The sequence below is a fragment of the Amia ocellicauda genome, chromosome 3 (genome assembly GCF_036373705.1).
Source record: "Amia ocellicauda isolate fAmiCal2 chromosome 3, fAmiCal2.hap1, whole genome shotgun sequence".
Classification (NCBI taxonomy): Eukaryota; Metazoa; Chordata; class Actinopteri; order Amiiformes; family Amiidae; genus Amia; species Amia ocellicauda.
In genome coordinates this window covers 28,561,843-28,585,760 of record NC_089852.1, presented here as the reverse complement: position 1 = coordinate 28,585,760, position 23,918 = coordinate 28,561,843, and the positions used below count along the sequence as shown (strand labels likewise).

At 45.1% G+C, this 23,918-nt stretch overlaps 1 protein-coding gene across 1 annotated transcript in view; it reads right to left on the bottom strand.

Moving 5' to 3' along the window:
• Nucleotides 1–492: 492 nt before the first annotated feature.
• The window catches only part of LOC136745736 (insulin-like growth factor-binding protein 4), a 30,075-nt gene continuing 6,649 nt past the window's right edge, over nt 493–23,918 (bottom strand). The window contains exons 2-4 of the mRNA XM_066698859.1: nt 11,300–11,460; nt 10,664–10,789; nt 493–6,025 (exon numbers count right to left, since the gene is read on the bottom strand). Coding sequence (XP_066554956.1) covers nt 5,891–6,025; nt 10,664–10,789; nt 11,300–11,460 — 422 coding nt within the window. The 3' untranslated portion in view covers nt 493–5,890. The remainder of the gene's footprint in view (nt 6,026–10,663; nt 10,790–11,299; nt 11,461–23,918) is intronic.

Here is a 23,918-nt window from a genome sequence, read left to right as displayed (position 1 = left end):
TCTATATTTTTCAGAGCAGACAGCAGACTTTCTTTGGTTTATGTGGATTCCAAGATGAGTGGGATCTAGGTGGGGTGGTGTCGGGGGTTTGGGGGGTGGAAGGGGAGAGTGGAATGCGATCAAAGTGGAATGACAGTCGTGATCAGTGAAAGCGTGGGGAGTCACTGGGTGGGCGGCAGTGCTGCATTTCCTTGGTACTTCATTATAGAGCGTAGCTTCGGCTGTACAAGGATCACAGGTCATGCTGCCGCTCTGTCTCGGTGACTCGCAGGGGGCAGCCATCCTTTGAGAGTTCAAATCACTGTCCTCCCTGAAGACATGTTTCTCCTCACTGGTCACTGAACTCAGTGCCACTGTATCTCTCGTTTATCAGTAATAACACTAATACTAATGAAGGCATCTGTTAAGAGTGTATTCCCCACCTGGGGAGTATTGGGTACCCCTCTGAAAGAACAGGCTGAACCCTGAAAAGAACACTATACAGACTGAGAGGTTGTTGTACTATAATACTTTAATAAAATGTAATACATTTATGCAATTTTATATCTTTTAGAAGTGAAACAATTTTCATAGTGTTTTATAGTATATACACAATGAGATCAACACCACTGTTTGTTAATGCTGCCCAAGAGGGATGTGACCAGGAGCTGAAATCCCAATATCGCCATGTTGTCATACCGACGCACATCGTCAATACATGATCAGGACACGTTCGAAAACATCGGACACCCCTGCTGGCCAAGGCTTTTCAGCATACAGCATCTTTTCACAGAACTCGTTTTTTCAAACACTGGATGCATGAGCTTACTGTAGCAAAGGGAACGAAAGGCAAGCAAGAGTCTCTTCCAGAGATGCCAAAACACAACACAAGCTGACCGAGAAGCAGCAGAAATTAGGCAGGTTTCTTTTTTCTTTTTAAGCTAAAACATGATATTTAAGAGCAGATCGAGAACGAGTTCTATTGTATACTTGTCCATGTATTTACCTTCGTGCGTATGTGTGTGTGTGATGTATGTGTACTTATAATGCATTTTCAGAGAACTTCCATACCCCCAGGCCACTGTGGGACCCCCCTACCCTCCAATGCTGCCCCCTTGTGGTGCCCTGTGGGGGCCTAACAGGTGAGTCGAAAGAAAATAAACTGCTGGAGGCCAGACTACATCCTCCACCATTCTGTTCTGTGGCTTCCCTTTTGTATGCAATCAGATGTTTCCTTCTTTCGACGCATTGTTTTATTTACTTACTGACTGATTAATTGCTTGATTGATTGATTGATTAATTTTGCCAAAAAAGGAAGAAAAACAATGCAAGCAGTAATATGATTGAAATGCATTCATGGTGTAGCCAGTAAAGCAATCCTGATGCCCTCATTGATCACTCTTTACCACAGCCTTGGAGGCCACAGCTGAATTCTGGAACCCTTGTGCTTATAAACTTAATTCCAGACACCTCCTCCCTCCCATCTCCCAGCTAAGATTCTGACACCACAAACATTGGCACTCAAGTTCGACATACAGTCCAGGCGATGTCCACCATCAGTTTTTTGGTACACGATGCCCCGCAGGCTCTCAGACCCAGCAAACCAGGACCGGCCGTCAGTGAGCCAAGTCCTGTATGAGCACTGCGTTTCAGCTCGACTGCGCGTATAAACACGCCCATGCTATATCCTCTATCCTTTTGGCTTATCTCTTGTTTTGGTACAGGTTCAATATTAAAACAGTGTACCAACTGGTGAAGTAAATACACGCTGTGTTTTGGTACTAGTGCCACACTTCCACTATGTGCCCAACTGGGGCACACCAGCTTAGGTGCTTACTGGCCACTGAGCGTGGTCAGTGACATGTATTTCTTTGTGTTTATTGTCGTTGTGTTTTCTGGTAACATTCAGCACAACAAGGACTCCTGCAATGATAAATGTACTTGTGATTGGTTCACATATTCAAGTCAAAGATTTAAGGATATATTCAAGTTATGCTTCTTTTGTTGCCCCCCTCCCCCATGTTAAATATATAAATCCACCAATCTACGCTTATCTGTATTTGTAATTTAACGACACCCCACCCCAAAAAAATTATCATATAAACTCAGTGTGAGTTTCGCACCAGCAGGGAGGGGGTTAAGGCCGCTCTTTGGCTTTAGACAGTGACTTTTGTGGGTCTTTTTTTGCGTGTTTTTAATTTTCTCTGCACACAGATTTACAGTGGCTTCACACGGCACGGCACGACTGCTCACATCTCTCTCCCAGCTCCACTGACTATAGTATATATACAATACTGTTGATATGTGGTGCCAAATCCTAATTAGAGCACTTAGTCTACAATGGAAACCCCTTGTCTCTTCAGCCCCTTGGTCCAATACATGCAGGAGTCAAAGCTACGAAGGGCAAACTGCAGCTTCTTCACTCCATAGGCAGTTTGCTTCATTCATTCGCTTCTGAAGCAAATCACAACTTTGATAAAAAAACACACACACACACACATATATATATATATATATATATATATATAAACATCACTCTTTGTGTTTCCAAAGCAAGGATAAGCTACAATATCACAGTTATATATGGTGCTCCAATAATACAACAGCCATGAGTATACTATCATTTCCAATATAGGTTTTATACACCTTCCCTCTTTACTTTTGATGATGATGCTCTTAACGGCTATCCTGTCAATACAATTGAGAATTTGTCAATTAGGTTTATGCTTAAACCAAGATTCAAGTTTATTTATAATAAAAAAAATATATCAATTAAATAAAAGTAAAAAGTGCATCTTGTGACCACAATGCTGAGAGAAGCAGTGGTGTCTAAAATCAGGCTTCTCTTTGACGTGTTCCTGACATTTCTCTTACATTGTCATTTATTGGGATTCTCATGTTTGTTTTAATTGCAAAGCACTTATAATCATTGGAGCTTGCCCCCTCCCCCAAATGGAGTTCAGATCAGTTCAGGTTAATCTGTGAGGAAATCTCTGGAGGCAGGGTAAGGGGGCAGTTGCTGGTGCTGCCCTCTGTTGGTTACATACAGCACTGCACCCAAACTCTGGTCTTATTTGTGCTTTTAACTGCCACAGCCAACGGGAAGCCAATTCACAGTATTTTAAAAAAATCACATTGCTTCCTCTAAAGCGATTGCCTGTGCTTTTGGATGTTAATAAGTTGCCACTTGGTTTATAGCATTGGATATGACTTCAGTTGAATGTTGATGACACACAAAAGACCACACGTATTCATGTCACTAAAGTGTAGCTGGTTTTCCGTACGCTCATTCTATTGCATTAACACAGTATTTATATCTAAGGAAAGTGTTTTGGATCACTACAAATCGCACTGCCCTTGATATAACTGTCCCCCACTCTGGGTCGCTCCACCGGTCTCTTCTATAAAGGTTTCTAGGGAATCGGACGTTTAAAACCATTTTCGATGACACACAATTCAACGTCCATCATAGCTCCCCACCTGCTTCAATGTGCAAATTACAGAAAGGAATAAAAAACGGTGCAAATAAGTAAAAAACTAATAGCAACAAAGTACACAGCCAGCCAGGTGTGTGTGAGAGATGCATGCACACACATGTGTGTGGTGCTTGTGCATAGAACGTATGTTTGTGTGTGTGTGTGTGTGTGTGTGTGTGTGAGAGAGACACAGGTAACCAATGGACAGTGTTGCTGCTTACTCTGAAAGCTCTGGGGAATCAGCTTGCAGGTCCTGCAGGTTGGTCGTAGCAGCCATGCTTCTAAGTAAAACGTTGAACTTAGTAGCTGCCAAAATCATCCATTCTTGTAGGAGATGCTGACCTTGACTACGCTGGCATTCAGATCTGAGCAGCAAGACTAAACAGGAAATGTTCTAACTGATACGAGCTGAGAAAAGCAGCTCAAGAGTGGGTGGGGGGGTGGAATGTAGCCCATAACAGAAATAATACAAATTCCTTTACTTAATTTTTTTTCCATTTTGTTTGTTTTTTCAGTGTTTCTGTCATTTTCTCCTTTCACATCCTGGTGGCGATCAAACCGTTTATGAACATGTCCAAGAAAGAAGAAAAAAGGACAGTTCATAGTTATCATGAATTTCCAGGGTACGCCTCAGCTTTTGGAACAGCTCAAACTGCGCTGATCAAGATCAGTTTCCGGAGGTGGTGTGTGGGGGGGGGTTGTGTAGAGAGGGGGGACGGCACACACACACACACACACACACACACACACACACACACACCCAGCTTGACTGTAAGGAGGAAAGGATCCAGCTCGGTTCAGGGGCTGTTCTCCCGTCTGCCTGTTTCAGAAATTACTGGCAGATCCACAGGCCTGTACAGAAGGCACCCCCTTCATGGGCCCTTACTGTCCGCTGTCCGAATGTTGTGTTTGACACATATCTGTAGAACATTAAACTGTAAAATATGTATTTTATTTATTTATGGGTTCTTTTTACATAAATAATTTCATTTTACTCCATGAATGAAACGTTGCCAGTGCAGATTGAGATTAATGGCCTCTGAATACACATGAAGAGAAAGCTGTTGCTTTAACCCAGCTCCTAAACCAGACCTATATTGGCACTCTGTGATTCATTTCTTTCCCTCAGAATATGAAGCTGAAGCTGCACTACGGACAATACGCAGCCTCTAGCAACCGAACAGGGAGAGACACACTGGGATCTGTGTTTCTCCCCTTTCGTTTCAAGACCTGCCAACGCCGTTCTGAGCACCGAGCTCGAAACAGAATAGCACCAGTATCAATATCATGCAGCACAGTGAACCAGAAAAAAAAGCCCCCAAAAAGTTTAGAAACAAAGACAGAAAGAAAAAATAAAGTCTACTTGAGAACAGAAGCAGTTTCCTAGCCCCTTGGCTTCTGCTGTAGTAATAAGATTAGCCCTATCAGCATTGAGCAGTGTTCCCAGCTCAGAGGAGAAAAGCGATTATACAGAGAGCCCCTCGAGTGCGAATAAGAGAGCGGAGAGCCAGCGAGCGGGGGTGCGAGAGGCAGAGATAAAGCCCATCTGCTCTGGGATTTGTCTCCTCTGAAGTGGAGTTTCTGCCTTCAAAGTATAATCAGTTTTTGCTTCCAAGTGCACTGGAAATCTGCAGCTTATGATCCTTGGCAATTAAATACATATTCCTCTCACAAGACACTAGCAGTGCTCAGACTGCGGCTGAAGAGCTGAACACTGCGGTGATGTGAGCAGGATTGATTTAAAGCATATACAAAAATCTAAATATTAATAACAACAACAATAATAATAATACAAATCATAATAATAATAATAATAATAATAATAATAATAAAAAATAGCTTAAACATAAGAGAGGATGTGCAAATAAACTCAAGTCAACAAGCCGCCAAGGACACTTCTTGGTGACATTTACCAATTAAATCATTTAATCTTGAAATATCACTCTGTCTTTGAACTTCATTAACACAACTACCAAGCCTTATGATTTGGAATAGGATTTAAAAAATAAAAAAGTGAAAGAATTGCATTGCTGTGTTTTGGTAAAATTCACACTGATCTGCTTTACAAAGCAATTCTGTTTTCGAGAGCATCACCTTAATAGTTATGATGGTTGGTGTGTTTTGTTTAGTTTTCATTTGTTTTTTTGCAAGTTTTGAAAGAGAGAACAGCTGTTTTACTTTTTCGAAACAAAACACGACAGGATGGGCACGCAGACATATACCAACACACGACACACACACACACACACACACACACACACACACACACGACACAGACACACAGAATGTATTCCACCATGGTTTGCACACCCCAGTACCGTTCACCACAGGTTAAGTGAGGTTGTGTGGTTGAGTCCTTTCCTTTATTGTACAAATCAGCACCACTAGAGCTGGGCACTGGTCGGGCCACCAGGCCCATCCTGCACGGCTCTGCCTCACTCCCTCAGTGGCTCCCCCAGCAGCTGGTGGCAGTCCAGCTCTCCCTTTGCCTCCTGGGAGCCAAGCTTGGTGCCGGTCTTCTGGTCCACGCACCAGCACTTCCCACGCTGGCCATCACGTGCAGGGTGGCACTGTGGAGCAGAAATGGTTTCATTAGTTAATCTATATGTAGCCTATTGTTCAATTATATATTAGGGCTGTCAGTCGATTAAAATTAATCGCTTAATCAATGGTCATTCGGCAATTCATTGGTAGATTAATCAGGGACTTAAGTGTAATGGTCTTTAAGTGGTTGTGCTACATAGTAATACTTTAATAAATACTAGGCATTGATATTACAGTAGCCTATAACAATACTTAATGCAATGGTAACAAAAATAAATATACCTTATTAAAAAAAAAAAACTAAATCATAGTGAGAGTTTACCGACAATGCGTGACAGTGGGGGGTGCACAGATTATTTATCGCCCGCCCAATGTGTGAGATTTTAGCGAGTTTGAGATTATAATTATAATGCAAAAACAATTACCGTTTAGCCACAACATGGCAGAGGATTTTCATTCCCCTCTCGCTACAGCAAATGGTGTCTGCTCGCAAATGACTGTAAACTGCGCACACTGCCCTTTTAAGAAAAGCATTGCTTGCAAATGAAAGAGAAAACCTTTAGTTTGTCTTCAGTGTTTCCTTCCAAATCCACTTTGACTGTAGCTTTCCCATTAGCAGCTTGTGAACCTCAAGTGTGTGGGACTGCACTTTACATGCACATTTGCTTGAAAAACACACGCATTGCATAGCATGTATATATATAACTTAAGAACATCCGTGCACTACAGCATCTTCACTTCTATGAGGTGCTGGCCCAAATAAGGCAAAAATATATAAAGAAAATAAAATTTTGTAGCCACACTCTGACTTATTAGTTATTTAGACCAGACTTTTATATTATTACAGTTTCATTTTATTGAATAACTCACACTCACAACGCATTTCGACACTGCTTTAATTGTAAAGGCTACCTGATGAAGGCTACAGCAGTGTCGAAACGCGTTGTGAGTGTGAGTGAATGAATGAATGAAACTGTAATATAAAATTCTGGTCTAAATAACTAATAAGTGAGAGTGCGGCTACAAAATTTAATTTTCTGTATATATATATATATATATATATATATATATATATATATATATATATATATATACAGTACTGTGCAAAAGTTTTAGGCAAAAATGCTGTAAAGTAAGAATGCTTTAAAAAATAGACATGTTAAAAGATTATATTTATCAATTAACTAAATGCAAAGTGAAGAAAAATCTAAATCAAATCCATATTTGGTGTGACCACCCTTTGCCTTCAAAACGGCATCAATTCTTCTAGGTACACTTGCACAAAGTCAGGGATTTTGTAGGCATATAGTCAGGTGTATGATTAAACAACAGGTGCTAATGATCATCAATTCAATATGTAGGTTGAAACACAATCATCAACTGAAACAGAAACAGCTGTGTAGGAGGAATAAAACTGGGTGAGGAACAGCCAAACTCAGCTAACAAGGTGAGGCTGCTGAAGACAGTTTACTGTCAGAAGTCAGACACCATGGCAAGACTGAGCACAGCAACAAGACACAAGGTAGTTATTCTGCATCAGCAAGGTCTCTCCCAGGCAGACATTTCAAGGCAGACAGGGGTTTCCAGATGTGCTGTCCAAGCACTTTAGAAGAAGCACAAAGAAATGGGCAACGTTGAGGACCGTAGACATAGTGGTCAGCCAAGGAAACTTACTGCAGCACATGAAAGACACATCGTGCTTACTTCTATTCACAATCGGAAGATGTCCAGCAGTGCCATCAGGTCAGAATTGGCAGAAAACAGTGGGACCCTGTACACCCAGCTACTGTCCGGAGAAGACTGGTCAGAAGTGGCCTTTATGGAAGACTTGCGGCCAAAAAGCCATACCTCCGACGTGGAAACAAGGCCAAGTGACTCAACTATGCACGAAAACACAGGAACTGGGGTGCAGAAAAATGGCAGCAGGTGCTCTGGACTGATGAGTTAAAATTGTTTGCCGAAGGGCTGGAGAGCAGTGCAAGAATGAGTGTCTGCAGGCAACAGTGAAGCGTGGTGGAGGTTCCTTGCAAGTTTGGGGCTGCATTTCTGCAAATGGAGTTGGGGATTTGGTCATAATTAATGGTCTCCTCAATGCTGAGAAGTATAGGCAGATATTTATCATGCAATACCATCAGGGAGGCATCTGATTGGCCCCAAATGTATGCTGCAGCATGACAACGACTCCAAACATACAGCGACAGTCATTAAGAACTATCTTCAGCGTAAAGAAGAACAAGGAGTCCTGGAAGTGATGGTATGGCCCCCACAGAGCCCTGATCTCAACATCATCGAGTCTGTATGGGATTACATGAAGAGAGAGAAGCAACTGAGGCTGCCTAAATCCACAGAAGAACTGTGGTTAGTTCTCCAAGATGTTTGGGCCGACCTACCTGCCGAGTTCCTTCAAAAATTGTGTGCAAGTGTACCTAGAAGAATTGATGCTGTTTTGAAGGCAAAGGGTGGTCACATCAAATATGGATTTGATTTAGATTTTTCTTCTGTTCACTCACTTTGCATTTAGTTCATTGATAAATATAATCTATTAAAGCTAGGGTATGCAATCCTGAGAAGCCAGCAGTCAGCAGCTTGTTTTGAAAGATAGAGCGGCCCTCGCTTCAGAGGCGTCTCCAAAGCCACGCCCCCTCTATCACACATGCGCACACACACAGAGCAGAGTCTCAGCGCCAGGAGGAGAGACGTGCGGGTGGAATCGATCGCAACAGTTTCAGAACCGCACGTCTCATTCACAGGTCAGACATTACAATAATAACGAACGTAAACAACTGATTTACGGTTATTATGTTTTTTAAAATAGTAGCTGCGGCTCGCCTCCATTCTATCACTCGCTCTGCACAGTCAAGGTTCCCGCGCTGATGACGTCTCATTCTCTGCGCGAACAAGTTGCGCGGCGGTATGCAAATATAGATTGACAGACAGGAAGGACATCCTATCATTACATTCAGACCGAATTCAATGATTGGTCGATCCTTTTTTAGTCCTGTCCCTTCCACAGAAGATGTATATATATATATATATATTTTTACATTTGGACCACTTAAATTATTGATTGCTATCAGGATGTGAAGAGACTTTCAACCAGTATAACAAAAAAAAAATCTGGAAAAGATTGCATACCCTTTAACATGTCTATTTTTTAAAGCATTCTTACTTCACAGCATTTTTTTACACCTGCCTAAAACTTTTGCACAGTACTGTATATACACCACCAGTCAAAAGTTTTAGAACACCTCAATTTTTTTTTTGTATTGAAATGTATGCAGTTTAATGTCTCAATGTACTCTGAAATTAAAGCTTAGAACAAATAAACAATTGGAGATAAAATAAATAAATAATGGAATCGTTTTGTTTAACAAAATTTAACCCCTTGCACCAAATCCGTGTGCTTCTCTTTAATCCCATGTGTACTCTTCACTGTTGTTTTTGTTTTCCAAGTGTTTGGTATCCCATGTCTCTCAGCTTTCTAATGATGTGAAGCATTCTCTGATGTGAAAAATCTGGGTTTTATACCACCCCCCCCCCCGCATTCTGAAATAGGGGTGTGGGGGGATACTAGGTCTGAGTAGGAATACAAAATCTTGTCAACATATTGACAATTATGACATATTCTGGAACAAGACAGTCTACTTATCAAAACAAGACCATCCACATTTTGGTAGAAGCATCCGTAGAGAGTTCAAAATGTCAAGATGGAAAACGACTTTACATTGGATTGGATTGGATCTGAACTTCTCTGTGTTTGATAGAACATCAATATCAATATATATATAATATCAATACAGTATGTAAAATATCATTAATCGTTAGGTTGTTCTGAACAAAACAAGCCTATTTGCAAAGAAATCTGATCGAAACTGAGTAATCTGTGACCGTCTGAATAAGACACCCCCCCCCGACGGAGCAGACTGCGTATTTAACCCCTGGGCTCTGAATGACGGCGGGCGACATGGAAACTGTAAATGGGATGTGTTTGAGAATGAAACACGCTGGTAGCCAAGAGAATAAGCTGTCAAACGATGTGCGCATTGTAGGAATACAGTGTAACTTCTGTGCACAGGAGCTGCGTGTAACACTGACAAATAATGCTTAAGAGGATGTAGTAACAGTATATAACTCTGAAATGTACATTCGTTTTTGGTGACCTAAACTTTTTTTTTTAGCTTCTGTCAGTTTACCGCTTACCTTTGTACCATTTCAGGTTATTCACTGGACTTGAACTGCTTAAATTTCAATAAAAACTTGCAAAATGGGGGTGTTCTAAAACTTTTGACCGGTAGTGTGTATATATATATAAAAAAAAATCTCCACAATTATTCCACTAGTCTTGCCAGTCAAGTTTAATGCAGTAATAATAATCGGAATAAATATGGAAATAAAGAGCAGCTGCCGATGTGTGATACAAATTGAGTGCTGGAGACTGACTCTGCTGCCCCCATCCTGGTGTTGCCCCAGCAAGACGGGTTCTTTTGGTTTGGTTTTGGTTTTGTTTAATCCCAAATTGTCAAAAATAAATCTTAAAGTTTTTCACACATGAGCCAACATAGATCCCACAACATGTGCAAACAAATGCATAAATGAAGACATATGATTCGGATTTGTATCAACAACAGAAAAAGACTGAGAGAGACAAAGCGGGGGGGACAGACCTGCTTAGGGTGGAAGTCTCCGTTTTTGTCACAGTTGGGGATCAGGAAGGTATAGAGGTCCTCGTGGGTGCGAGTGTGGGATGCCAGTCGCTCTAGTGCCCTCTGCAACTCAGCGCGGCACGGCGCCTGTGGGGACACAGCGGTCAGAGTGCCATCTTGCCTGCCTCCTGCTGGGTTAATTTTGGTCAGGTCTGCCCAGTGCTTATGACTGCACCACGCCAGGGTCAAGCCATGACTTAGCTATAGCTCAGGAAACGTTTGTGAGCGTTTATGAGTCTTGTCAGTGTGAGCTATGGTCCGGTGCATAATACTACACTGCGAAAGTGTGGTAAAAACTGCAGGAAAGCGAGGTGGGAGCCAAGTAAGTCATAGATACAGTACTTGCAAAATAAACTTTACAGGAGCATTAAAGTGCTAAAAAATGGGGAACCTGGCAGTCCTGTGCAATTATCTGTATTAAGGTCTGTTCTGTTCCCTGGCTATTGGCTGTGTGTTTCTTGTGCTATTGTCTGTCTTTTATCTGTGCTGTTCCTTGTCCTAATGTCTGTGCTAATGACTGCTGTTTCCTTTGCTAATGTCAGGCTCCTCTCTGCGCTACTGTCCCACCCTGGCCCTGTGAGATTTGCAGGCACATACCAGAGCCGCCTTGGGGTCCTCGCGGTTGTTTTTGTTCTTCTGGTTGGTCCCCTTCTCACCCCGCTTGGCAATCTGCTTCTGGATGCACTTCTTGTCCCCGGGGCTGCAGGGGATGTGGCTGTTATTGGGATGTTCCAGGCTGATCTGCTCCCCCTTTTCAGCTATTTTGACAAACACACAGAGACAAAACGCAAAAGCAGTTAACTTACAATTCACAATGCAAGAAGCTTTGTTTGTTCAGTTTACACATACAACCCTTCACATTTCAGATGACCGTGTATGGTGTGTTGTTGATGGGGCCCCTCAGGTCTGAGTCACGCTAACAACTGCAAACCTGTATTTATTTACTCATTCATTCCTCATGCCTGTTGTGTGTAGGTGTGGCTTTCGGAGATGATGCTCAGAAAAGTGAGAGGAAGCCAGTTCCTAAGCCCAGCACCATGCAAAGCGTTTCCTGTCCCAACTGGGACTCACACCAATGACCCCCTGCTCCACAGACAGGCTGCTAAAAAGGTCCCCAGTGGAAGGTTTTCAGTCATAACTGTTTACACTCAGTATCCGGTCCAGAAGGGCTCACCGGTTACAAGTGTCCCTCACTGATGTTCCTCATAAGAGCACTTCCACAGCCCTCAAGCATGCTCATAGCACCACGGCATTACCACAGTCTCGGCAGTGACACACAGTGAAGTGTCAAATGCCCCTGAATTGCATGCTGCAATCAATGTCAGTCCCACCCTTGCCATGCTAGTATTTTTTGTTTGTTGTTTTAAATACTAAAAACTTTTTTGAACCCCTGTCCCACATAGCCCTGGCAGCTTGGCTTACACCCCCACCCACCCCTTCAGTCTGTCTCCTCTCCTCTCAATCTGTGGGCTCTGCAGCTCCTAATCTGGGCCCGAATACTGAGGCTCTGAGGGAGGAATTTAATTTCATCCTCCCCAGAGCGCCAAACCAGAGTCCTCACTCTCCATCCAGAACCAGCTTACCCTGCTGGCTGGAGAGGAGAGAGCCAGCATTTCTCCATAGAAACCGCCTGCCCCCCCAGATCACCGCGCACGGTATGCATGAGCACCAAAACTCAGCACGGAGGAAAGTCATTATTTGCAGCTTTGTGTTTTTGCAAAACTTTTTGGATTCACAAAAGAGTTATGCACACAATGTGTCCTTCACAGGGATGGGCCACCACCCTGACTAAGCTCTTTATCAGTAGAATACAGGATCCAGATACAATCACAACTTTCTAGCTCCGAGACATGGGGTGTTTGTTTTTCCGTTTAATTATAATCTCACTTGTGAGTTTCTCTGGGAGATTTCTCAGTGGCACGATTTAGGATGTTATCCAGATAGAGTGCCAGGCTTTCAGTGGCCATGCAAAGGAGAAGAAGACCATAGCTGTCTCCAGAGTGGGGGCCTGGGGTATCCGCTGCATGTCCTCCCCCTTCGTTGTTGTGTGTGTCCAGGAATAAATGGGATCAAGTCCACTTCTTCAGTTCACTAGGTTTCAGAGCAAGGAGGAGAGAAACAAATCCCTTGTCCCTTTATGAATCATTGTACACAAGTTGTATTGAATTAAAGTCATATATCAAAGACAATGGTCATTTTCAGTCTTTGTTGTCACAAAGAGAAAGATAATGTTTTTCACAGTTGAGAAATGACAGACACAGACTGGGATGATCCCAATGTGACAAAGGATGTTAGTTACCATAGTCCTCAACCTCTGCCCAAAAGGGCTGCGCTGGACTCGAGTGGACGCAGCGAGACACGCTGGCTCAAGGCGACTCCCTGGGAGATGTGAGAGGAAGTGTGTTTCCATTGTCTGAAGGGAAGGCGAAGCCCCAGCTGAGGACGGGGTCTCCCGCTGGGTCTTGGCAGGGGCAGCAGGGTCACTGGGTTCAGCAGCGGGCCGTTTGCCAGCTGGACTCTGGAGTCACAGGGGAAAACAAACCCGACGCCGGTCACACCACTGTTTGAGCCATGTCAGGTTCAACACACTGCAGGCTCTTGCATAAGCCCCCACACACAGGAGTGTGAACTGTGACGCTCTCTGAAGTCGCTGGGACAGTTTGCACATGAGTCTGCTGCTCAGAAGATGTGGTGCCATGCAGTGGGAGTCTGAGACACCTGGACACTGTCATGCAAGGGCACCCAGAGACTGGGCCAGAGATATCTTTTCTCCTGTCTAATTACAACATTATAAGATTTTTCTCTTGAATAGTCGTGTTCTGCATAATGTTTGGCCCTGCACATTACACAGAGCCCACATGCCGCGTTAAAACGAGCATCTTAAATAGGAGCAGACACGCACACACAGGACTTATTTTTGGTAGCTAGGGCAGGGCCTAATGCAGACCCCCCCCACCCCCCGGCCGAATACTGATATCTAAACCTCGAGTGTTGCGAGTACACTGAGGAACTGGGCTGTGTAGTTCGTTTTAAGCAGCACTATTGTCTGGTATGAAGAGGCTGCCTTGTTCTAGTGAGCTGTTTTAGGTTACATGGCTTAAAAGTGGGCTGAAGCTCCTGTCTGGATGTTTTGTTTTCTGTTTTTTTTTCTGTCTTTTTCTCTCAAATAGATAAAGAGATACATTTCTCCTCACAGTAACAGTGCCATGTCTCAGCGCTCTCTTCTCACATGACTGATGTGCAGCTGTGTGGTTTTGGTGATTTTCGTTGAAGGAAGAACATTCTTTTAATCTCACTAAGACTAAAAAAAGACAAGGGAAACAAAGCAAGTGAGCAAAAAAAAAAGAATGAAAGAAAGAAAGCTAGTTTCCAAGCCTGAGGGTCTGGCCAACAGACTTAGGAATTTCAGAGCTAATCTTTGGAATTTCTTCTTCCAGATGTTGGCAGGAGAGGCACAGAATATTAAAGATGCTGGGTTTCCTTGCAAACTGTTAAAATATATACTTTGTTTCTCTCTCTCTCTTTTCTCTCCCCTCATGACAAAGTTCAAGTATTTTTCTTTAAAATTCTTTGTAATAAATCAAAAGTCCAAAATAGTGTGAAAAGATTGACGGCAAAGGAAATTGTGCACATGTGCCAGGTGTGAGAGCTCTCGGGAAAGGAGGTGGTATGCAGCAGCTTGGGCCTTCTTCTTCTGAGCACTGGCTGCAGCAGGCTGACCACTTGACTGTCCACAGGCCAGAGATCGACCCAATGGGATCAGGCCCTGACTGAACCTGGCTTGGCATGGCTTGGCTTATCCATAGAAATCTCGTCCCATGTAATCCCAGCTTTCCTTCAGCAAAGGAACTTGGAACACCCCACCTGTTCACCAGCAGTTGTCGTGGTTACGGGGGTTCTAGAATGGTACCAGTGTTCTTTTTGCTTGTTCTTCCAGCAGTGCTGTCGGAGGCCGGGTCCACCTAGGCTGTGCAACCTGCCTGGGATCAACTCACCTGTGGAAACTCTCCTAAACCATCCAGCCGCCTGCGGTGCAGAGAGCAGACCACCACTAGGCTGTCAGAGGTCACTGCTGCTGATGAAAAAACACAAGGAGGCAGATGCAGTGAACAATGCTGCGAGTGTTGCCGATGAGACAGGCAGTGGGCCGTATCGAAACAGGACTTTTATTAAGCTTTCACTGTCTTGTAAAACGAGCATTGATTAGCAGTGGTGTGACTGCGTTAGAGTACTTCACAAAGTCATATATCACACAGGGTTACAAAGCAGCCCTTGCCTTTTGTCAGGCCCTGGTTAGCTTAGCTTTGCTGAAATCCTGAGTTCTAGGTTCACATCCTCAGAGAGGACTCAGAGTAGCTTAAATAGAAAACAAAAATGTGCACACAAGCCTGTCTCCCTGTATGCACAGAGCACATCTATGGTATGGTAAGCCAGGCTAGCCCCCTCTGAGAACATCGGCCCGTCCCACTGGGCAGCACTGATAACAGTATGAAGCACGAGCAGGAGCGGTGATGGCCTTGCAACTCACACACAGCGCTGACCCAGTCAGGCCCAACTGATCAATGGACACCCCCTGCAATGCCAGGGGACCAGGTGGCCAAACCAGTGCAGCACCAGTGAAGTGGCCCAGTTCAGCATGGGAACAAAATAGGTCTCCTACAACTGGGGGATCTTCACCATCCTTTGCCTGATGGATAGAGCTGGAGAGGAGAGAAACCTTCCCAGTACCACAGCACTCCGCTCTGCACGGGCAGTGTGTCTTGCACCCTCTGGAACTAATGCCAATTTCCCCTTGCATCCTCGAGAAGAACAGGCAGCTTTTCGAAACGTCAAAATAAAACAAAAACAAACTGGAAATTAATTCCACAATTGCCATGACTAAAACCAACCAGAGAGCAGCTCAAATCTGGCCTTTTAATGTTTTGTCTTTATTTTCATTTGTTTCCTAGTTTCGACCGTTTAGAGATTTTGTTTTTGTTTTTCTCATTTCCTCCCATACATACTTCATGTGAGGCTTCCTCTTGGGACAACCTCCAGGGATCATGGTTGTCCTCAAAGTATTTTATATCTTTATTTATAAAAATAAAATAAAAAGAAATACCAACCTGTACCCATTAGGAAAGATGGCATAATCAGCCTTTCTGTTTCGGAGTGCTCCTCTTGTTTGGACCAGTTTCTTGCGTTGACTGAAATCCCACAGAGCAGAGAGAATGGTCAGCCCCCTACCCCAACTTCTGCCCTGGAGGGTCTGTGTGGGCAATTCCCATAGTACATTTTACCCTTGGGTTCACCAGATTTACTGCTGTCTCAGATCTGCAAAGAATCTGGTCCAGACACTGATACTGGGGTATAACCGAGAGCCTGTGGTCACCTTGTACTGGACTTTTAGAACCAGTTTAAATGTTGAAGGAAGAAGGCCACACTCTATATATGAGTGCCATGCTAGGCTGTCAATGGAGACATCTGTAGGCAGTGGCAGGGTGGAGAGATGGAGAGGGAGTATGCTACTCTGTTGTTCCGACCCAGTTAAAAATAAACACAGTGGCTCTCCTGCTGCTGGTTTCCCAGCCCCATGGCTCTCTGCACTTACACCCTGGCTCATAGCGGCAATGACTTGAGAAAGACAGAAAGGAAGACTTCAAAAACAATGAAAGAATGAATGCAGACATTAACAAATGCATGAATTGCCAAAAAGAGCAAAGAGAGTGCCTGGCATTGACTGAAAGGAGTCCCAGCCCCCCTCGGTATGCAGGGGCACTGAGCTGGGGATCCATCAGACAGCCCCGGGAGATTTCTTCCCCAAATAATGAGTCATCGTATGCCCTGTTGTACAATTCCACCTTTTCAAATGGACTGGCCGGTTGGAGGCAACCGCTTTGGGCACTTCAAGGTAGTAGCTCACCTGATGGCACCAACACAGCACACCAACACTGCCTACTCTCAGCATGCTGCAGCCCACTAAAGACATCTGTCGGCAGCCCCCTGACCCGGCTCTCCATCAACTGCGTTCTAGACCTTTCTCTGTCATCAGTCACACATATGGATGTTGACGTCGTGGACAAATGCATCAGGCACCTGGTTCTGCTGCTCTTCCTCCTCTACAGGGCACAGGTCAGGTGAGCCCCAGGTTTGGGGTCTGGGGCCACTGCCTATGACATCATCTTCAAAAACATATCTTGTTCCCCTCAACCTGCTGCTGCAATGGCCATCCCCAACAGTGACCCCAAGTGGTACCCACGTGGAGATTTGTGTGATATATCTCCGTATGTGCACAATGCTGTTTTTGTTTTACTTTGTTAGCATTGTCTGAGTAATCCTGCCTGCGGTTTTGTAAGCTCTGGCAAACTCACAGGCAGCCTTCAAAGGATTGGACTGAGAAGTGCATTGCAACCCTATTGATCTTTCAGCCTTAGGAAGAGTGGCTTGATGAGATTTACCTTTTGAAACCCGTCAACGGTTTGAATTTTAATGTGTTTCTGGAAGGTAAAAAAATACAACCAAAAAAAGGTATTGGCCCTGTTCTCCCTATGCCTTCCAGCTGTAAATTACAGCCCCCACTCCTTTATACCCCAATTAACACACTTGTGATGGGCATCCCTGATCATCTTTCTTTTTTCTTTTAAAATTTAAAACAAATCATTATTTTGGAGGGGGAAGAAAGTCTGTTTCCTGAGGCCGTTTCTCACGGGGATTGTAGCAGATTCCTCGTGATGCCAGCTGTGAGCTCCACATATTTAAATAGGCGGCATGCTTGTGAAGGGAGAAATAGAATTGATTTAATACCCTAAAACTAGAGTGTGCTCCCCCCAGCTCTCTTTCTTCCTCTCCCTCTCTCCCTCTCTCTCTCCTTTTCTTCCCCTCTCTCTCGTGTCATGGAGAAGGGAGTTTAATCTGAGTTTTGGGCCTATGGGAATGTGGAGCGTAGCCAAAATTCAGGATTAGAAAGTTTTATTATTTGGGTCTGGCATTCGGCCATCCCTCTTTCTTGTACCTCTCTCTCTCACTCTCTCCCGCCCCCCCCCCCTTCTGATTAGCCTTGTTGCATAGCACAGGCAGGTTAGCGACCTCTCCTAATCAGAAGAAGGCTGACACTCTAAAGTGCTTTCTCATGGGCAGACTGGTGAGTCAGCCGGCTCTCAGAGCTGAATCAGGGATGGGGGGGGGTGCTGGCACACATTAGCCTCCAAGCCAGGAGGAGACTCTTTTTTTTCGGTTCAAAATGCAACACAGATTTCCTCGAACGCAGAGCTCCGCACCCCGTTCTTAAAAGGAGGAGAAGGGCGGGTTGTTGTTGTTTTTACCGTCTCGGTGCCATCTTCTTCCTTGCATGCACAGGTGCTGGGCTGAACCATCGGTTGTCCCATCTGTTCGGTTTTGACCTCTGATTCTCTGAAGGTTGTTTTTTTCTTAACAAACTGTAAGAGTGTCAGTTAGGCCTCCTCTTGGGTGACAGAGTGCACCATGAATGTTGCCATGGATACTAGAGGGGACTTTAGCCAGGTGTCTCACAGAGGTCCGCTCTTCCATTGCCACAGACATGCTCAGCTGTGGGTATATAACTAAACTAAGCTCTAGCTCTAGTATAAATGAATAATCTTTTGTTGAAAATCATGCAAGGAACTGCATTCCTGATGGGAAGGTTCTAGAAGTTTACCAGGTAAACTCACAGTGCTGAGATTGCTGAACCTGTGGCCACAGAACAGCACAGTAAAGGTCGTGGGCAGTGGTGTATTTGAGGGCAAACACAGGCATATGCCATATGCTTATGTAATTTTAAGTGAACTTTGCGTATGGCCATGTATTTTTAGAAGATCTTGTGTATACCCTTGTATAATTTCCTATTACTAATTATGTAATTCCTCCTCCATTCCCCAGTCGACAATAAAAGCAAGGGGGATTTGGGAATATGAGTATACCCACTACTTCAGTCACCACTACAGCGCTGGCTGTGGGGCTAGAAACAGCTTCAATCTGCAGCCACACACACTCACACATACACAGAGAGAGAGAACGAGCAAGAGGATTCTAGAATCAGAATCTTTCCTTCCCTACCATCGGTCACCATGGTAACTCCGGAAGGTGTTCTCAGTTTCCCGTACTTGACCCCTTGGCCCCGGCCCCGTTGTATGTCTGCTCAGAGGCTGTGACCTGCTGGGTGACAGGCAGGCACTCTGTGTGTGCGTCTGTTCATAAGTGAGAGTGTCTGTGTGCATGTTTTGAGTGTGCCTGTGTGTGGGAGCTGTGGTCAGGGAGGCTGGAGTGCGCTGGTCTGCAGGCTCGTTGCGCTGCAGTGCAGCTGGCAGGTTAACTGCAGCATGCTGGAGGCTAAGGGAAGGTGCCGAGAACAAAACAGGAACAAAGTGGCGGCAGTAAAACGCTCCTTCTTTCTTTTTATTACTTTCTGTCTCTCCACAGGTATTTCCTGAAGCTGGCCTTTCTCCCAAAGTTCATTTTTTCTGTTGCTTTTTCTACTAATATGTGTTTTTCCCAGCCCCCCACCCCACCTCCCTCATTATTTCTCTCCCTCTCCCTCTCCCTGTCTCTATCATCGTCGACACACTCCTGCTCTCTCTACATCTGTCCCCCTTCCTCCTTCTCACTCGCTCTCTCAGCTGTCTCTGTCTCTCTCTGTCTGCCTGTCTGTCTTGTAGCATAAGGTACCATGATTATAAAACACTCAAAATCTTAATTCCACAGATGGAATTTTGCCTCCCCATCAAAATGTATTTTTGTATTTGAATCAGTCTAGTATATGCATGATCTTCCATGGTAAATTAGTACCTCAAAATTGCAGTTAATATAATTTTTCTGCCTTTGACAAAACTCTTATACATGATAGTTCTCTGCAATACAGCACAGTGCATGAACAAATGAAGCCTAGAGCTGGGAAATCATTGGCCCAGTGTGAAAGAGAAAAAAACAAAAAAAAACAGCAGTATTTATGGCCAAACACAGTGTTGACATGATAAGACGCAGTATTGAAGGAACTGAGGCCAAGCTGAGAAAGCTGTTATGGCTGGACTCCTTATGCCCCACCACACCCCCTGGCCTGTTGCTGAGCTGGTGTCGTTCCTGACCAATGATCGTCAGCCATCTCTTCACGGCCTACACAGTGTTTTGGAAAGTCAGTGGTTGTGTTTTATGATCAGCTGCATTTTATTAATATTATTTGTTGTTTGTTTGTTTCGGGGCTGAGAGGCAGAACTCGATTGTTTGAATCGAGGGAGATACTTCCGTTCAAGTTCACCAAGTGTCCAGCAAATAAAATCGGTTGCTCAGGTGAAACCAGTCCTGGTGACAAGCATGCCGCCATCATGGGTGATGTTGGCAACCCCCTACTTCCTGTCCCACTCCTATATTGCTCAGCTCCCACAAGCTGCAACCAGTTTGTCAATTCAACCATGTGCACAAACAAGCATCCATTTGTTTTATGGGAAGGGGGAAAACATTCACGTTTAAAATGCATGACGGAACTGAGAGGCGTGCGCCTAGAAATCTACACGTGCCGATTTAAATTTTGTTATGGATATGATTTCCGAGTTTTACAGTTAGCAGTTGGGGAGGGGAAGAGAAAGGAGTGGAGAGATGGTGTTGCCACTTAACTGCGTGGCCAGCGTGATGGAATGGAGGCAGCCAGTGCCCGTTCACCTGTCCTCTGTGGCCCTTGCCCTCAGCGTAGGGGCCCATCAAGCAGAGCGGTTGGGCAACATCCAACCCCTCTCTTCCTGCTTAAAGCCCTGCCTCATTCAGCAGGGTTCACCTGGGGATAGGTCCTACAGTCAAGTAGGCCAGCCCACTCCCTGCCCCTCGGCTAATCACTTCGTAATGCCTTGCTCAGTATTTAATTATCACTGTAATTCATTATGACATCACTGAATTGCTTACAGAGAGCTCCGAGTGATACAGACAACTGGGTCCTTCCTGTGTGGGAGGCGGAGATATCGTACTGTATTCCCTGGAGGCTTGTTTGTCTTTGCCCTTTCTGTTTTGATTTTTGACAGTCCCTGCCTGAAACACTGCCGCTGCCGATAAAACCCACAGCTGCCATATTCCATTTGGGATTCTAACACCTCCTGTCTCCAGCTTTCTGCAACATGAACAAATCATTACCCATTACATGTCACACTGCCGCGGGGCAGTATGCTGGTGTTTAATGTCTTCCGTGCAATTTTAAACATCCTCTCGGCATTATTCATCGTCCTGAGTGCTTACAATACACAGATAAAAATACCAGGGTGAGGGTGAAGCAGGATCCCATTATTATCATTGCAGTCTGCTTATGTTTTAAGGTATGTGTGAATGACATTTCACACCAACATCCTACTCAGATTGGCCTTGTCTGATGCTCCCCTCTTCCTGTGATCGTGTTGTACACTCTCACACGCCTCATTCTAAACAACGTTATTCGGTGGTTTGTGTAGTTTTATGAAAAACGTTTTTAAACTGCTGTTACTGTAACTGCCACTGATATATGCTTTCAGAGCCAGTGCCACACTGATTCAGCCCAGAGAGACCCGTGAAGATCGCAGTACCAAGGCATTCGTGCAGACTGCTGCTCCCAAAAAATAAACTAGGTCTGGTGGATGGGGTGGGGGTGTTATTTGCTCGTTTTGATATGGCAGGGCTCTGACTACATCACGCATGTGTATTTCAGTCGAGCTCTGTGCCGGTGAGAAACGTGAGCCCGGCTGCGCTGTGCTGCGGGGCTGCTGTTGCCCAGGTCTGGCAGGCCTCTCTGTTGTGTTCGGCCTGTGCATTAACATTCCTGGCAGTCTGCTGAATTCTTTGCTGGTGTTTTATTAGGCTCCTCGGCTCTCTCTTCTCCTGCCCTCCTCCTCCTCCTCCCTTGACTGTCAAACGTCTCAGAAAACAAACCGCGCTGACTGAAGTGGCTTCATGGCTCGCAGAGACATGAGCAATAATAGAACCAGCTTAATCATTCTCTCTCTCAACAAGAACATTTTTTGGGGTCAAGTTTAAAAGAAAGACTAATACAAATAAAAGAAAGAAAAACAGAAGGAATTAGCCTCCCGGGAACCCTAACATAAAAATAAAATGAAACAAAACAAGGAGATAGTTCCAGCTTTCTCACAATGTTCCTGTGTCTACGGTATAAATATCAGCTTTCTGTGTGACCTTGGCAAGTCGCTGGGTTTGTGCCTGCTCTGCTTTGTGCTTGGCTGTGTGTCACGGCTCATTATAACAAGGCAGGTTCACTCCCCACACAACCCTGTACACTAGCACACTGGCACCTTCATGCCAAACTGCCCTGAGCCAGGACTTCCATCCAACCCACACTTCAGTTCAGTTCACTGACCACTGAGTATAGCATAGTGCAGTGGAGGACTTCAATGGAGAAGTCAATGGATCGCAATGAGACTGAAGTACCAAGGTGGCTTACCCCACTTAGTACCCGGCTCCCCTAGATGCTAGATGATCCTGAATGGTCAGGGGAGCTTAACGCTAGGGATCCTGGCTGGGTTAGTCCAGGAGTCAGGGTGTGGGGATGCCTGTGAGGCACAGGAGGCAATGGGCCCTGTGGGGCAAAACCCTGGAAGGCAGCTGTCCGCAGATTCTTCTGCCACGGAGCTGTGCAGCCTGACAGGAGCCCAGTGTTAAAAACCCTGTATTTATGATCTGTTTGGTTCAGCCAGTGAGAAGTAGCACTCATGTTTGACTTGCAGACTATTTTCTCCCAATTGATTGAAGTGAGTCTCAGATCTGTGTGTGGTCTCTGTGTTTCCCCAGCTCTGTCTGCACTAAACAGCTCCATCCTGTTGGACCGCAGCGCTGCGGGTCTCTGTGTTCTCCACGCCGCTCGTGTGCTCGGCCGTTCCTCTTCTGTTTTTTCTCCTTTTCTTCAGACAGTCGTTCACTTCAGCCACATTTTCCAGGGTTTCCCAGACAGATATAGTTGTTCCACGTCCTGTTTCATGTTACACAAACTGCAAATCAAGAGCCACCCCAAAATACACCCGCCAGAGTTAGGCACCCCCACCGCAGCAGCCTTGCAGAGCCCCTGCAGACCCAACCAATCGGCACACAGCGCCTGCCTGGAGACAGGGAGAGTTATCCATACATCTCAGCTAGTGCTGCACTAACCCCATCTCCCTCTGGGTTCTTTAGTGCATTAGCAGGAGAAGCAGCAGCCTCTGTAGTAACCATTTAACCATTTACCAGATGCTTTTATCCAAAGCCACGCTCAGGAATAGACCTAGGAGAGGGCATGGGCAGCAGCAGAGTCAGCGGCCACAAGCCCTGGGGCTGGTTATCGCAGACTTGGGAGATTCAGTGACTCGTTTGGCGAGACAGCGGCAGCGCCAGGGCTTTGGCTGGAGGCCTCCTGGTAAAGAGCCCTATTTTGTTAACCAGCAGATCTCCCACCCTCCCTACTGCTACGATGCATCTGCTTGACTGTAGGACAGTGACTGTTGCTGAGGTTATCGTAACCTTTCAGTATTTCATGTTTTTCTTTTTCTGATAATAAGCCCGGAGATGCAGAGAGGTCACCTGTTTCATTCTGCAGGGTCTCTTCCTGTTCCCATGCCCTGTTTAATACTGCCATATGGTGCACACTCACCCTGCCTTCTGCAAGACGCTGTGCAGGCAGGGTCCGTTCTCTACATCACACCCAGGAGACTCTTTAGCAAGGGAGGCTCGCTGGCAGGTCCTTTGAGGTGAACGGGAGGCAGGGCCCGCTGACACTGAGTCTGAGCCGTGCAGTGTGTGTGTATTGCCTTGACAGAACATGCCTCCTCAGTGGAGACATTAATAATTGACAGCCTCAGCAAGACCCCTCAGTGGTTATCTGGCAGTGTTGTTTTTCTCTGAGACACTTAATGAAAATAAAAGGTCTCCCTCCAGCCAACTGCTTTCACCTACCTTCCCATGACCTCACAGAAACCGTACAGCCTTGACTCACTCCTTGCCCCTGTGCATAGCAGGGGTCAGGCCACACCATCTCTAGCATGCTCTCTCTCTCTCTCTCTCACCCTCTTTCTCTCCCTCTGATGTAGTGGGGGGGGGGCTCAGTGCAGAAGTTCAGAGCCCTGTCCTCTTCCAAAAAACAAAAAACAATCTTAAGCTGCCAAAAGATTAAACAGATGCAGAAATGCTGTGTGTTAATTCTGCTCTGGTTTGTACTTGGTGTCGTGTCACATCAGGTAGCTCTTTTTAAAATATCAAGGCTCTGTATTATAACTGTGGAGCAAGAGAA